The 13,009-nt window shown below is 58.8% G+C and overlaps 1 protein-coding gene across 1 annotated transcript in view; it reads right to left on the reverse strand.

The window, feature by feature from the left end:
* Positions 1 to 1,395: 1,395 nt before the first annotated feature.
* VIPR2 (vasoactive intestinal peptide receptor 2) overlaps positions 1,396 to 13,009 on the reverse strand; it is a 55,871-nt gene continuing 44,257 nt past the window's right edge. Inside the window, exons 7-13 of the mRNA XM_047695135.1 lie at positions 9,312 to 9,462; positions 8,553 to 8,613; positions 6,895 to 6,964; positions 6,314 to 6,405; positions 3,216 to 3,345; positions 3,102 to 3,143; positions 1,396 to 2,413 (exon numbers count right to left, since the gene is read on the reverse strand). Of these exons, the coding sequence (XP_047551091.1) occupies positions 2,240 to 2,413; positions 3,102 to 3,143; positions 3,216 to 3,345; positions 6,314 to 6,405; positions 6,895 to 6,964; positions 8,553 to 8,613; positions 9,312 to 9,462 (720 nt within the window). The 3' untranslated portion in view covers positions 1,396 to 2,239. The remainder of the gene's footprint in view (positions 2,414 to 3,101; positions 3,144 to 3,215; positions 3,346 to 6,313; positions 6,406 to 6,894; positions 6,965 to 8,552; positions 8,614 to 9,311; positions 9,463 to 13,009) is intronic.

Consider the following 13,009-nt stretch of genomic DNA (forward strand, 5'->3'; position numbering starts at 1 on the left):
ATTACTGTTGGTAATATTTCCCTATAATACTCGAACTTTTATAAGTCCTCTGTATAATCTCTGTTACCTGAAAACCTGAAAAAAGGCCCCTTAAAAGCTGCCTTTTTTGCTAAGAAAGGAGCAGGCCTGCCGTGGAGAGGGTCCCCTTCAGTGTGGCAGGGGACGCAAGCCCATACCGCTGTCCTCCTTGAGTATCGGGGCCAGGTCCTCCCTGATCTCTCCACCTTCCCTGCCCGGGGGCACCGTACCCCCCAACCCGGCGCTGTGCCGAGCCTGCCCTCCTCCCCAGTGGACCTCCATCCTGGCTCTGCTAGTCTGCTTTCCACGGCGTGCCCTGCTCCTCCGGAGGGGAGCACGGGCTGAGCACGGACGGTGCTGACGCAGATCTTACGGGCCTGAGGCGCATGGGGTTGGGGCGCTCGCAGACACACACGGGCGTGCACATATGTGTCAGCTCTGCCCCTGTTTCTCGGCTAGGGTGGCTAGGGTGGCTGCCGGAGCCGCTGGATGCTGGGTGGCCACTTCCCGCTTCCCTGGGTGCCCTGAGGAGGTCAACCTGGTGGGTGGCCTCAGCTCCCTGGGAGAGGTGGCTGCTTCCAGGGCCTTGAAGGTGCCATGTGCCTCCCGCTCTCCTTCCTCCATGCAGCTCGCTGGTCCTGCAGGGAGAGCTCCAGGGACGGTGACGGCCCTCCGCTGAGCACAGTGAGTCTGCCCTCTGCGGGAGAGCCAAGGGCCTGGGACCTGCAGACCAGCAGTCTAGAGCCTCTGGACAGGAACTTAGGTTTTACTGAAGTGCTGCACACAGGGATTGTGGACATCCCACACACATTACAGCAGGTTAGGACCAGTGTGCTGACTCTTGGACCCCCGCTCTGCTCTTAGGAAACATTTGATCTCCCGGCCTCCTCCCCTTTCCCAGGCAAGACAGACCAGTCCACGCCCGCGGGGCCTTGGTGCAGGCCAGCAAGGAAGAGGCACGTCCAGGGCTGAGCACAACCTATGGCCCCATGTAAACCCGGGTCTGGCTCTTAGCTGGTCATGGGGATCTGGTGACAGTGACTCATCTGAGGAGGGGGCCCCAGCTCAGGTGACCTCTGCACGCAGCTGCTCTGCTGTCCCTGTTTGTCCAGGCTTTGCCTCAGGAAGAAGACTTCATGGCCTCAGGTTTGGGGGCGCCAGGAACATAAATGGGGTCGAATTGCTGAGTGCAGCAGCTGAGGCAGCTGGACGGGGTTTGGGCAGATCATCCGTCTGTCTGGTGCTGCAAGGCCAGCTGTCTGCTCTCTCTGCAGCTGCTCAGCACTCAGACCAGCTCCCGAATCTGTAGACATCGGGGGAACTGGAAACCGGGGCTGCTGTTTGCCATGGTGGACAGAAGCGCTCAACACATTTTTATATTTTGTTAGAATAACCTCCATTTAAGCAGAAATGGACTTTAAAATTATTTTCATTAAAAGATTATTTCATTAAAAGGAGAATAGCTTTCTGCTCCAGATAAAATGCCTGGCGTTGTAGTTGCCCTGATGACCAGGTCCTGCAAGCTGGGCCGCAGGTTACCCAACCTTCTCATGCCTGTGTGGGGAGGAGGCCCGACGTGGTCTCAGGGGGAGTCTCATTAGGCTCTGGTGCCCTTGCGGGGTGACACGCCACTCGCTGCCGTTGTCAACTGACACCCTTCTCTGCACTTTTCCTGGTGGACCAGCAGGTAGGGGCGGCCCTGGGGCAGGTGGGGACAAGCAGGGGCACCCAGCAGGGCAGGTTCTGCTGTGCTGTGCCTGTGTCTGGCAGATGAGAATGCTGCCCTACTGAGGACTGGGCAGGGGAGGCCAGAGCTGGGGGTCATGCAGGGGGAAGCTCCAGCCCCCAGCTCAGGCCTTTGCCCCCTGCCCAGAACTGGCACCATTAGAAACCCACCTTTTTTCCTTCCAGGGTGGAGTGGATGGAGCCAAGTTCTGGGCCACTGTGTCCCATTTCAGAGACCGCTTCTGTCTCCCTGTTCTCTCTGAAAACAGGTCCCTCTACTTGGCCAAACAGCATTACGAGCAAAACTGCCTACATACTGACGTTTAACAGGGATCAGACTGAAGTCCCAGCTGGTGCCCACGGAACCCCAGCTCCACGGAGGGGACAGGCAGAGACCAGCTCTGCGGAGTCACCTGAGTCACCCGCCAGGGCTCTCCCGCCGGGGGAGGCCGGCCTGCGGCTGCCCACGTCCGTCCATCTGCAATGGGGCGCCCATCTAGATGACCGAGGCCTCCGTCTGCAGGAAGGATGGGGCACGGGAGCCGCGGTGGAACTGCAGGGCGTTCTCCCAGTCGTTCCTCGAGACAGACGCGCGGCGGAGCCTATGGTCCAGGCCGCAGGGCCATCCGGGGCACAGGCCGCGCCACTTCCTTTTCAACTCGCTCTGCACCTGGGCGAGGATGAGGCAACGAGGAAGCGGGGGTCAGGCGGACGTGGGAGCCGACACACGCCCGGGGACAGCCAGCGCCGCCGCGGCCCTGCTCCGGGGGAGCTGCAGTACGGAAGATGCGGCCAGCCAGGTGGCCAGAGCCAGGAGGAGGGAGGACGGGCAGCAGCAGGCAAGGGTGCTCGGAGCCAGGTGGGGTCAGGACTCGGGGGCCCCCCAGAGCAGCGGAAGGGGAGCAGGCTCCCGGAGGGCATTTGAGCTGAGGGAGAGAGGGGTGCAGGGCTGGAAGCCTTGGGGCTGGCGGCCACATGAGGCCTGGCAGGGGAAGGCACATGGGAACAAGCAGACCAGGGCTCCGCTCTGGGGGACTCACGCACGTGCATCCTCACTGACTGTGGGCAGGGAGCTCAGGGAGCAGGGCTCCCATCCCTGGGCCCGCCCCTCCCCATGGGGGTCTGTGTGGCCTGATATCCGGGGTCAAGGAGTAAGGCCGGGGCCACGCAGAGGGCAGGATCCCTCTCCACCCGCCAGCTGGGGAGCTTTCTCAAGCCGGCCTGTGGGAGGCTGGCCTGGTGCGGGGAGACAGGCTCAGTGAATGGGGCTACCAGGACAGAAGACCTGAGCTCTCCTGCAGGTCGCGGGGCGCGTCAGGGAACCCACACGCGTCCCCCGAGCTGTGACGAACACTTACTTCACTGTTGAGAAAGCAGTACAGAACAGCCACCACCAGGCCCTGCAAGTGAGAAAGGACTGTCAGAGCCGCGCCCTGACGCGCGGAGGAGGAACCGTCCCTTCCCACACGCACCTGAAATGATCCCATGCACAGCTCAAACAGAATCTGATACTTGGAGGAGACGCCGATAGGAAGCACGGCAAACACCATGTAGTGGGCTCCGAACAGCGGGATGAGCAGCAGCGTGGACTTGGCGAGCCTCCTGCGGGACAGACAGACGCTGAGCGCGGGGCCGGCCCTGGGCTCCGGGAGTGGCAGGGCGGGGGGGCACTCGCTGGCCCAGGGCCAGGGTCTCACCCGCAGAGCCCTGCTGCTCACAGACGGAGTAAAACCAGCCTCCCCCGCCCAGCCGCAGGCAGAACGTGCCGGCACGGTGACAAACAGGACCTCCGAGACCTCCTGCCGGGCCCCCAGCAAGGACATCCGTCTGAGGGCAGCTTCCCAGCAATGGCAGTCAAGTCTGACTCTGTGTTCACAGGAGCAGAATCAGCAGGGGGGCAGCCCCCCGAGCACAGTGTGGCAGTGGGACGGGCGCCCCGGGGTCTGGGTGCCCCGAGCTCGGTGGGGTTGGTTGACCTGGACCCGATGTAACTGTTCTGTCCATCGGGGAGTCACTGCCCTCCCTGATCGAAATGCAGCTTCCTGCTCGCTGGGTTCTAGCTTGGAAGAAAGACCACCGAGCTCACGGCCCCCTTTCCTTTAGCTGCTCTCCCCATGCCCTGGCAAACCCAGTCTCCGTTCTCTACGCTGGAGCGGCACCAGGACCGCTTGGGGGTCATGTTCGAAGGCCGGTTGCTGGCCCCACCTTTGCGCTGCGGGCTCTCAGGTTCCTAGAGATGCTGCCTCTGCTGTCTGGATCCCACCTGGAGAGTCACTGCTCTGAGCTGGGGCCTCTCCTTGCTTCGTGTGAGAGCCATCCATGGAACTTTCTAGAGTCCTCAGTCCAGCCTGCCTCCTCACTGCAACTAAACCAGGTCCCCGCGGTGGGACCGGTGCTGGTTGCTCTAACAGCCTCTTGGGTCGTTCTGGTCTGTGGCCAGATTTCATCCTTGCAGCTCCAGCATGGACAGGAGCACTGGGGTCCCCGGGGGCTTGTCAGGGGCACTGGAGTCCCCTGGGAGCACATCAGGGAGGATCTTGGCCCCGGGCCAAGTCAGGCCACCCGGTGATGTGTGTGCATACCAAGGCCCCTAAATGAACATCCGGTAGCCTCTGCAGGGACCCGGCGGCCTGATCCAGAAGGAACCCAGCGAGAAGGCTCCACTTTGCCCCTCCCCCACCTTTTCCTCTTCCTTGGCCCTAATCCAATGCTTAAAAAAAGTCACGAACTTCTTAACATATTTTTGAGGCACTGACCTCGAACCTAACGCTCAGAGCCTGGGATGTAAGTTCTAGAAATGTGTCCATTTCTCTTGATTTCCCTCACAAATGAACCATGTCCTGCGGTGTTTACAAGTGGGACGTCCCTGCTTCAGGCCGTCCATGCAAACCCCAGAAGCCCGGGTCGCTGTGCGGCAGGACATGGTCCAGCCCTGTCGGCAAGGAAGGCCCATCGTGGGCGTCACACCGCTGTCTCCTTGCAGATGCAAACATCTAGCCTCACAAGGTCGCTGCATTTCATCCTGTTTCAGCACTAGGCTGGTGAGCAGAAGGCAGCTGTGTAGGGAGCTGTGCCCTTCAGTTCAGTGTGAGGCACAGAGTCTGCCTGAATTCCCTTAGGTACATCTGGAATCACTATCATGTTCATTTCTGGAGACAGATTTCTAGCGAGGCTGGACCTCTGGGACCCTGTTCGGGGGCGTTTGTTACTGTTATAAAGATAGTTCCAGAGAAAAGACATCAAGATACAACCAGAGGTCAACATTGCAGACATGCTCTGTTTCTTTCGTCATCCTGGGAAAAGAACAGATTATATTTTCCTACTTAATTTTGTTTCTAAAATAAAAACATATATCTCTAAGACCCCAAAGAAAAGGTCAGCACAGAAGCTAAACAAGACCAGCTGAAAATCAAAACTGAGTTCGAAGAGCAACTGAGAGCTGTCCTGTCCCTGCTGCGGGTGCGGGCGGGCTCAGGGGCCAGGACAGGTGCTGCTTGCATGGGACGACATGGCTTTGTCCTTTGTGGTCTGATGTGGGATCCCATCTCTAGGTCTGGCCTTCTGTGTAGCTTCCTTGAATCGAGTGGGCAGGGAAAAGGATGCCTTGGGTTGTCTGTAGCCTAGGGCATGGTCAGAAGGATCTGTGCACAGATTTCCCCACAACACTTACTGGTGCCGGCACTAAATGTCTTTCCAGTACTAACTGTATTTACCCTCCTTAGAAATGATGATCATTATTTCCACTTTATAGATGAGGACACTGAGGCCCAGAGCAGTGAGGTCACATCCCCCCGGCCTGCATCTGGTGTGTCAGCCCAGCACAGGGCCCCTGGCCACCAATGATGCTGCCTGTCCCACTGCCAGGCACACCCCTGGCTGTCGTCATGTCACCGGCCCAGGGTCGCACAGCTCCAGGCGGCTGTGATTCCAGCTGTCTGTCTGAGTCTGGGGCCCCCACTGGCTGGACCAGCCACCCCGTGCTGAGCTAGTTCTACTTGATAATAAGTTGTGGGCGTTTTCTTTGTAAGTTCTGGACAGAAATTTATAGAATCTTTACGTTCTTTTATCGAGTCTCCAGGTCCTCATTAATTAGCCAGATGACTGTGATGTGTACTTGATCTCTGATCTCTTTCCCATTGAACGGACATGATGAAAACCATCATGTAATCATTCGGCCAATAAACCACGAATTATTATTCAGTACGAGGCCTGGCCTTAGATGCCAGCAGGAAGCCTGTGGTCTGATGGGGAACGAAGAGCCAAGCATGAAATACAGAGAATGAGTGGTCGAGGAGAAAAAGTCAGATTACGAATCAGGAAAGCGGGCAGAGGGCTTCCGTGAGCCCTAGAGGGTGTCCGTGCTGAAACAAGGGGAGGGGCTCGACTGGAGCCACTGTCACCTGCCTGGGAGAAGACACCACCACCCCAGCCACAAGCACAGTCCCGCACCCACAGCGGTGAACTTGGGCCTTCGCTGAGTGCACAGAGGCACGTCCTCCCCGACTCTGGGTTTCCAGGCCACGGGTGGTTGTGAGGGCAGCTGGGCTCTGGGACCCACACACATACTCACTTGTACTGTGACGGGTCAGTGCCACCGACATCTGGGGACGTCAGCTTCTGTAGTAAAATCCGTATAATGCTAACAAAAAGGACAAAGTTGACCTGCACAAAGAGACCACATGTGTGTGTGAGCTCCCAGTGGGGAGGTGGGTGTGGCCAGGTTGTCTGCCGCTCAGCCCCGCAGAACCGGCTCTCCTCCCCTCTGCCCTGCCCAGCTGGTGGCGGCGGCTGCAGCGGACTGGGTCTCCCGATCTCAGGACCCTGGCTGCAGGGGCGTCAGTCCTGAGAGGGGAGGGGGACAACGTGACTCAGCTCCAGATCAGTGCAGGGCTGGCCCCGACTCCCTGCAGGGTTCCTTCCCGCCCACCCCTCTGGAGAGCTTGCCTCTCTCTCCCCACTCTCTCCCCCTTCACTGAGCCTTCCTCCTGGAGGGGACTGAGTCCAGGGCAGAGGGAAGGAGCTAGGCCACCGTGTCTCTCACGAGTCCAAGTGGGACGGGCTATTCTTATGTAAAACAGCGACGTGGGCTTCTTCTCTGCCCACGCGTGCAACCCAATGGCTAGCTCACGCTTCCATACAGAAATTACTTACTATAATAGATATCAAAATTGGTGTTCGTATAACCCACCAGGGAACACTGTGGTCATTGGTATCCCAGCAACTAGAGAAAAGAGAGAAGGAAAATCACGTCACCTCTGATTCATGCACAAAGCAAGGGCAGGAGGGTCCACGCACTGCCTGTGGATGTGCCTCTTATGCAGGGCTGGCCAAACCGGGCTGGCCCTCCAGCCACACGGGCCTCTGGGCCTGGTATGTTCCGAGGCCCCTCTGCGGGATGGCGCACGCAGGACTGGGACGGGCAGGTGGCTGCTGTGAGAGCAGAGCTGCTCCGCACTTACAGACCTGGCTGGAATCGTCCCTGGCCAGTGACCTCACTCCTCCTGACACAGAAGTCTGCTAACGGAGATGTGAAGCCAGAGCAGAACTCCCGCAGGCAGGTCAACGGGGAGACCAAGCCCCACGGAAGGCCCCTAACTAGGGAGCTGGGGGATCTCATGCTCACTCTGGCCAGCATCCGACAAAGGGGAGTTTTTCTCCTGAAAATTAATTTCTTCTCCCCTCCTGAATGGTTTGTGTTTGTGTCTTGAATGAAGGTTTAAAATGTCTTTGGAGTAACTGAGGCAGGCACAGCTAGGAATGTCTGTCCAGCAATGTTTTCACTCCGGTTTCCAGCGTAAGGGCTGTCTCCAGTAGCAAGCTGGGGGAGGGTGCTTGCAACGTCTCCATCGTTCCCTCCGTTACCCCCACCCCCAGTGGGGCTCTGCAGCCCCTCCCAGCAAGGGCAGAGATCAGCCCTCGCCTCACAGTCCTCGCTAGTTTTGGCAATAGGATGTGGAGCACTTGGAACCTGCAGGACAGAAGGGAGCCTGCCAGCTGGTGCTGTCCCAGCCCCGCCAGCCCTAGGCCAACCCAGCAGGTGCCCAGTGTGTGAGCAAGCCAGGCAGCGGCCAGAAGAAGGCCACGTGAGTCTGTCCAAGCTGCCAGGGCACAGGAACACACCCTAGAAACTGCAATTATGTAAGCCGCTGAGTTTTAGGGTGGTTTGTTACCACTAGTAGAGAAATGGTAGACCCGGAGAGCCCTTCATGAGGCACAACATTCATGGTGGGAGCCTGGTGACTGATTCTGGGCCCCTGATCTTGGTGCCTGTGTCTGGGGCCCTGACGCAGCTATACACTGGGTTGATTAAAAACAGAAAACAGAACTTCAGACCCTGCTCTGTTGCGTTTTAGAGAACTATCTCAGAGAGCTGCACTCCTGCTGGCCATTTTAACCTCGTCTTCAGCGGTCACCTCTCCACACTTGGCCCCAGGCAGACAGTGCGTGCGTTCTGCTCGGTTCCCGTTTGTGAACACTGCTTCCTCTACCTAAGGTGCTGCTCCCACCTCTGCCTGGCTCATCCCAATCCCAGCTCTGCTGCAGGACCTGGTTCAATGCCCATCCCTCACACGGATCTTCTCCAAGTACGGTCGCCCCAGCGAACTGTCATGAGGTCCGAGGGTTTCTCATACACGGGGTGCTCAAATACTGCCTGTGTAGCTCTTCGCTCAGCTGCAGCCACAAATGCAAATCCTCCTTCCACCCAAAGAGCGAGCTTCTTTCTAGTTTCCGAAAACTTAACGATGCCGGCAACTTGGCCAGGACTGGTCCATCTCATTTTACGGGCAGAGGCTGGACAGAGCACTCACCCTGTGTCTTCTAAGGAGAGCCTGGCTGCCGTCCATGCAGCTATGCAGATGGTGGGGATGCCTGCCATAAACCAAAGTCACCTGGTTATCCACAAGCCCACGCGAGCTAACAGGGACCGCCCACAGGGACAGAAGTGTGCACCCTCATCCACCAGGGGCAGCAAGAATGAGGGCTTTCTGATGGAAGGGTCAAGTGGAAATGCTTCATAAACGCACAGACGTTTATGCTCATTACAAAGCAGTGATGATACACGTGGGTTTGCAACCTGAAGCCCAACAGGCCGGCAAAGCTTCGCCGTGCATCCTAAGTGTTGCTGCTGGAGTGTGGGAGCAATGACGGCAAGGGTGCCTCTCACCGTGCGCCTGGGGGGACCACTGCTTATGCCCCTTCCAATTCTGGCCAGTGAAGGTCCTGGTAACTGGTGGGTTGCCAGGACCGCCTGTGAGAAGGGCTCCCTGCCCTTCTCCTCCACGGCACTTCTTTTTGACTTTCCAGCACAGGCTGTGCCCCAGGAAGTTTATAGCAGTTTTATACTAGGTTCCTGGTTTCTAGAAATATGAGGGTGCTGCCTCCAGGAAACTAGTCGTGCTAGGAAGACTCTTCCTAATCTAACCAGAAGGTCATCCTATGGGGCAGCAAAGGGTTTTTCTGAGCTAAAAGGTCTGCATTTCTAGGTGAGAGCAGTGGAAATTAGGCACCTGGAGCGTTGGCAGGTGGCTGCTGGGGCATCGGGCATGCACGGGGGAAACAGTCCTTACCCCATCCAATCAGGAGGTAGGCCACAAAACGCCGGCTGGGGGAGAATATGGCCATCAGGAGGGTGTGGAGATACAGTCCCTCCACCAGGAGCCAGTAGAAGTTCGCCATGATGCAGTACTGGAAAAACACCAGGCTCAGCTTGCAGCCGACCTGGAATGTCAGGGACAGAGACAGAGAGCACGGACCCCGTTGGACACAACAGCTCACAGTGGGCGGAGGAGCTCTAGGACAGAAGGCGCGTGTGCATCTGTGGAAGGACCCGAGGGTACCGAACAGCGGTGTCGGGCACTGTGCTCACACGAGGCCCTCGGCAGCCACAGCCCTGGGGCAGAACTCATTGGAGGATAAACACGGGCGGAAGGAGATGCACACGGCCACTCGGACAGCAGTGGGCTGTGGGGTCGCGGCGGTTAGCCTGCCCGCCTGCCCTTCCCCTGCCGCTGCACGTCCGGTCCTCATCCTCTGCCCACCCCCTCGCCCTCCTCTGTTTGTCCTCGTCACCCACTCAGCAAGAGGCAGAACAACAAAGGGCAGCATGAGAGAGTCCCTCGAGCACGCTATGTTCCCGGCATCTTGAGAGTTCTTCCTGGGAGGAACCAGGCGGTCTGTGAGACCGACCCCGCAGACTTTCGTAGAGTCCCACAGCTGTTTCAGCCTCTTGAAAAAACATGAAATTGAGGATTTTAATCAGCAAGTTTGCGAACGTGTGCTGAAGAACAGGACTTCATTTCTCTCCTGCAGCTTTGCTGCCCTCCGACACGACATACGTGTACGTACAAACTACATACGTGTACAGGCAGACATCTACACACACTCCCTCACGGAGAGAGGCAACTTTACGTACATGGGTGTCTCTTCATATGGACACGTGAGCGTGTCTGCGGACACACTTCCACACGAGGAGGAGTCCTGTCCGTCTGCACAGGCACGCACCTCGTATGTGGTGTCTGCACACACGTGTGTATGCACGTGTGCTTTTATACACGCGTGTATGGATATACCGACGTGCATGTCTGGGGGTGCTGGTGCTAACGGGAAAGTCATGGCAGCCCTTCCAAGCTGGCTCCCGGGGCCTCCAGGAGCTTCAGCCAGGCGACCTGTGGCACCAGCCCCCTGCCTCCCGCGCTCACCGTGCTCCCACCCCAACCTCGTCCCAGCTCTCTCTGTCCTCAGTGCGGCAAGCCCCACTGTCTGCGGGGCTGCCCCACTGTCTTCAGGGCTGCAGCTACCAGTTCCTGCTTCCTGAGGCTGAGTGCCCGAGGCCCGAGGGGCCGGGAGCGGGGCTGGCACATAGGTCCCCCCGAACGTCATGCCCCCGCACCCTAAGTGGAGAGACGCACTAACGACGCACTGTGGGAACAGGAAAACCAGCCGCGGTGAGCCTGGGACTCACTGAGGGCCACTCACTGGGACGCGGGTGTGTGCTCGGGGTGTGGGGGGAGGTGCTCGGAGCCCACTGACCCTGGGACGCCAGGGACACAGCCCACAGCTGTTCCGACTTTCGGGAGAGCTGCGCAGTCACCTGCATTGCAACTGTAGAACACAGAACCTTTCGAGGCAGCCTGCATGGCGGCGTCCCGTCGGACAGAAGCCAGAACATGAGCAGAGACTCGTGTTGCTGGAAGTTGTGGTCCCTGTCATCGGTGCGGTGGTTCCACATGTGACATCAGAGCCACGTGCTGGGCCACGGCCTCCACCATGGACACCCCACCTGACCCCTCCCGGGGGCTCAGGCTCACGGGGAGCACCTCGGAAAGCTCGAAGCTAGGTTTCTCAGAGTCCCCATCGACCACACATGTCGTTCGTTCTGGTCTCAGTGAGAATTAGCTGCCGGGGTTGCAGCCCCCCACCCCGGGGCAGCCAGGAGGAGACACACAGAGCCCGGGGCTCAGCGCTGTGTTCAGGGTACGTGGGGAGAGTGGGCCCGTGGGAGGGGAAGCCTCCTCTTGGGAGGAAATAGACTCTGCCGTGTGCTCGGCTCTTCCAAATATCTTGAGAAACAGACCCTTCAGCCTACTTGGGGGGAGATGCCCCCAGGGTTCTGCTTGTGAGAATAATGTTGGTTTGGTACCCAGCTGAGAACCAAAATGTCCAAAAAATGCAACTGCAAGAAAAGAGGTTTTCTCTGGTCCTCATGCTGAGGTCTGCCTGTATCTCTGACTAACTTACTCCAAACCTTGCCTTCTCTGGGGACAAGAAGAGGGAAGACCCAGTCCCCTCCTTTCCTCCTTCCTTTTCTCCTGCCTTCTGTCCCCCACCCTTCCTTCCTCTGTTGGTGCACATCCTGGTGACATCCTGATGGAGGGGTGCAGCCCTCTGGGGACCCCTCTGGGAACTGGGCAGGGGGACTCTGCACCTGCTCCCTGCTTCTCACACCTGAGTCCTTAGCCCTGAATCCTTGGACAACTTCAGTGCCAGGGGGTGTGGGACACGTGCTGTCTGAACGCTGACCGCAGCCCCATCCAACCCAGGAGCCCTGTGTCCTCCCGCACAAATGGGCCAGAGGCTCTTCTGAATCACAGGGCCTCCCCAGCAGCGTCCAGCCTGGCACTGGAAGGCTGTCAAGAAGTAGGGAGGTGAAGCCCCAACCCCAGGTGGGCAGGGGGGTCAGTGACCTTCAGCAAAGGCGCTGGTGGTGCCGGGTGGCCGTGGCGGGGTTCTCATTCCCTTGGGCTGCTGTCACTCCCCCACCCCTCAGGGAGGAGCCCGCCGGGTCTCGTCTGCGTGGCTGGGAGCACAGGCCTGGGTTGGATGGTGGGGGTCTGTAGCCCACTAGGCTCACCAGGCCCTTAATAAGAAGCTCAGGAAGGGGGGCTCCTTTGAGCAGAGATTTGAGATCCCTGGAGAAGGGAAAGGAGGCTTCTCAACAAAAGAAGAACCCAGAGTGGCACTGGGGCTCATGCCTGTCGCCCACGTCAGAGACTCCATTGTGAGGCAAGAACCCCAGGGACTCTGACTCCCACGTGGGCTGGGGGTCTGCCGGGTGAAGGGTCTTGTGTTACTTTTATTATGGCAAACTCTGCTGATTGACTCAGTCCGAGTATGTCATGAGCAGATTGGCCCCAGAAATCTATTTACCGGCAGGCCTGCGAAACGCTGGTGTTCTGCGGTGTTCTAGAAGGCTTTCCTATCTGAAAACTGAATTAACTCAAGTCTATTCCGTCCCGGGCAACAGCGCCAGTAGACAGATCCAGCTGCCCGGAGCCTGAGAGGACAGTGGCCAGCGTCCCGGCTCCTCATGCAGAGAGGGCTGCCCAGGAAGCTGCAGTCACACCGACCGCCGGATGGCCCGGAGCCCGGGTGCCTGCCAGAGGTCCCGAGGCAGCCCTAGGAAGGACTCAGATGGACCCCCGTATCAGAGGGGCGCGGTCAGCGTGCAGCCCAGCCCAGCACCGCAGGCCCATGCTCAGCACCAGCGCAGCCTGGGTGGGAGCCTGGCATAGGAGAGCACAGCCGTAGAAGTAACTAGCATGCTCCTCCTCATGGCGGACAGCTGGGCCCAGCGTGGTCACAGACAGGCCACGGGGCTCCTGGTGGGTGCGGGGGGCTCATGCCCCCCATGGGAACTTTCCCTCCAACAGTCCACGGGTGCTTCTCTTTCTCGCATCTGGGAGATGCGGGGTGAAGACACTGACACTGTGCCTCCCCACCCACGTTGGGTTTTCCAGCCCAGAGCTGCTGCCGCGGATCCCGTGGG

The sequence above is a fragment of the Lutra lutra genome, chromosome 11 (genome assembly GCF_902655055.1).
Source record: "Lutra lutra chromosome 11, mLutLut1.2, whole genome shotgun sequence".
Taxonomy (NCBI): Eukaryota; Metazoa; Chordata; class Mammalia; order Carnivora; family Mustelidae; genus Lutra; species Lutra lutra.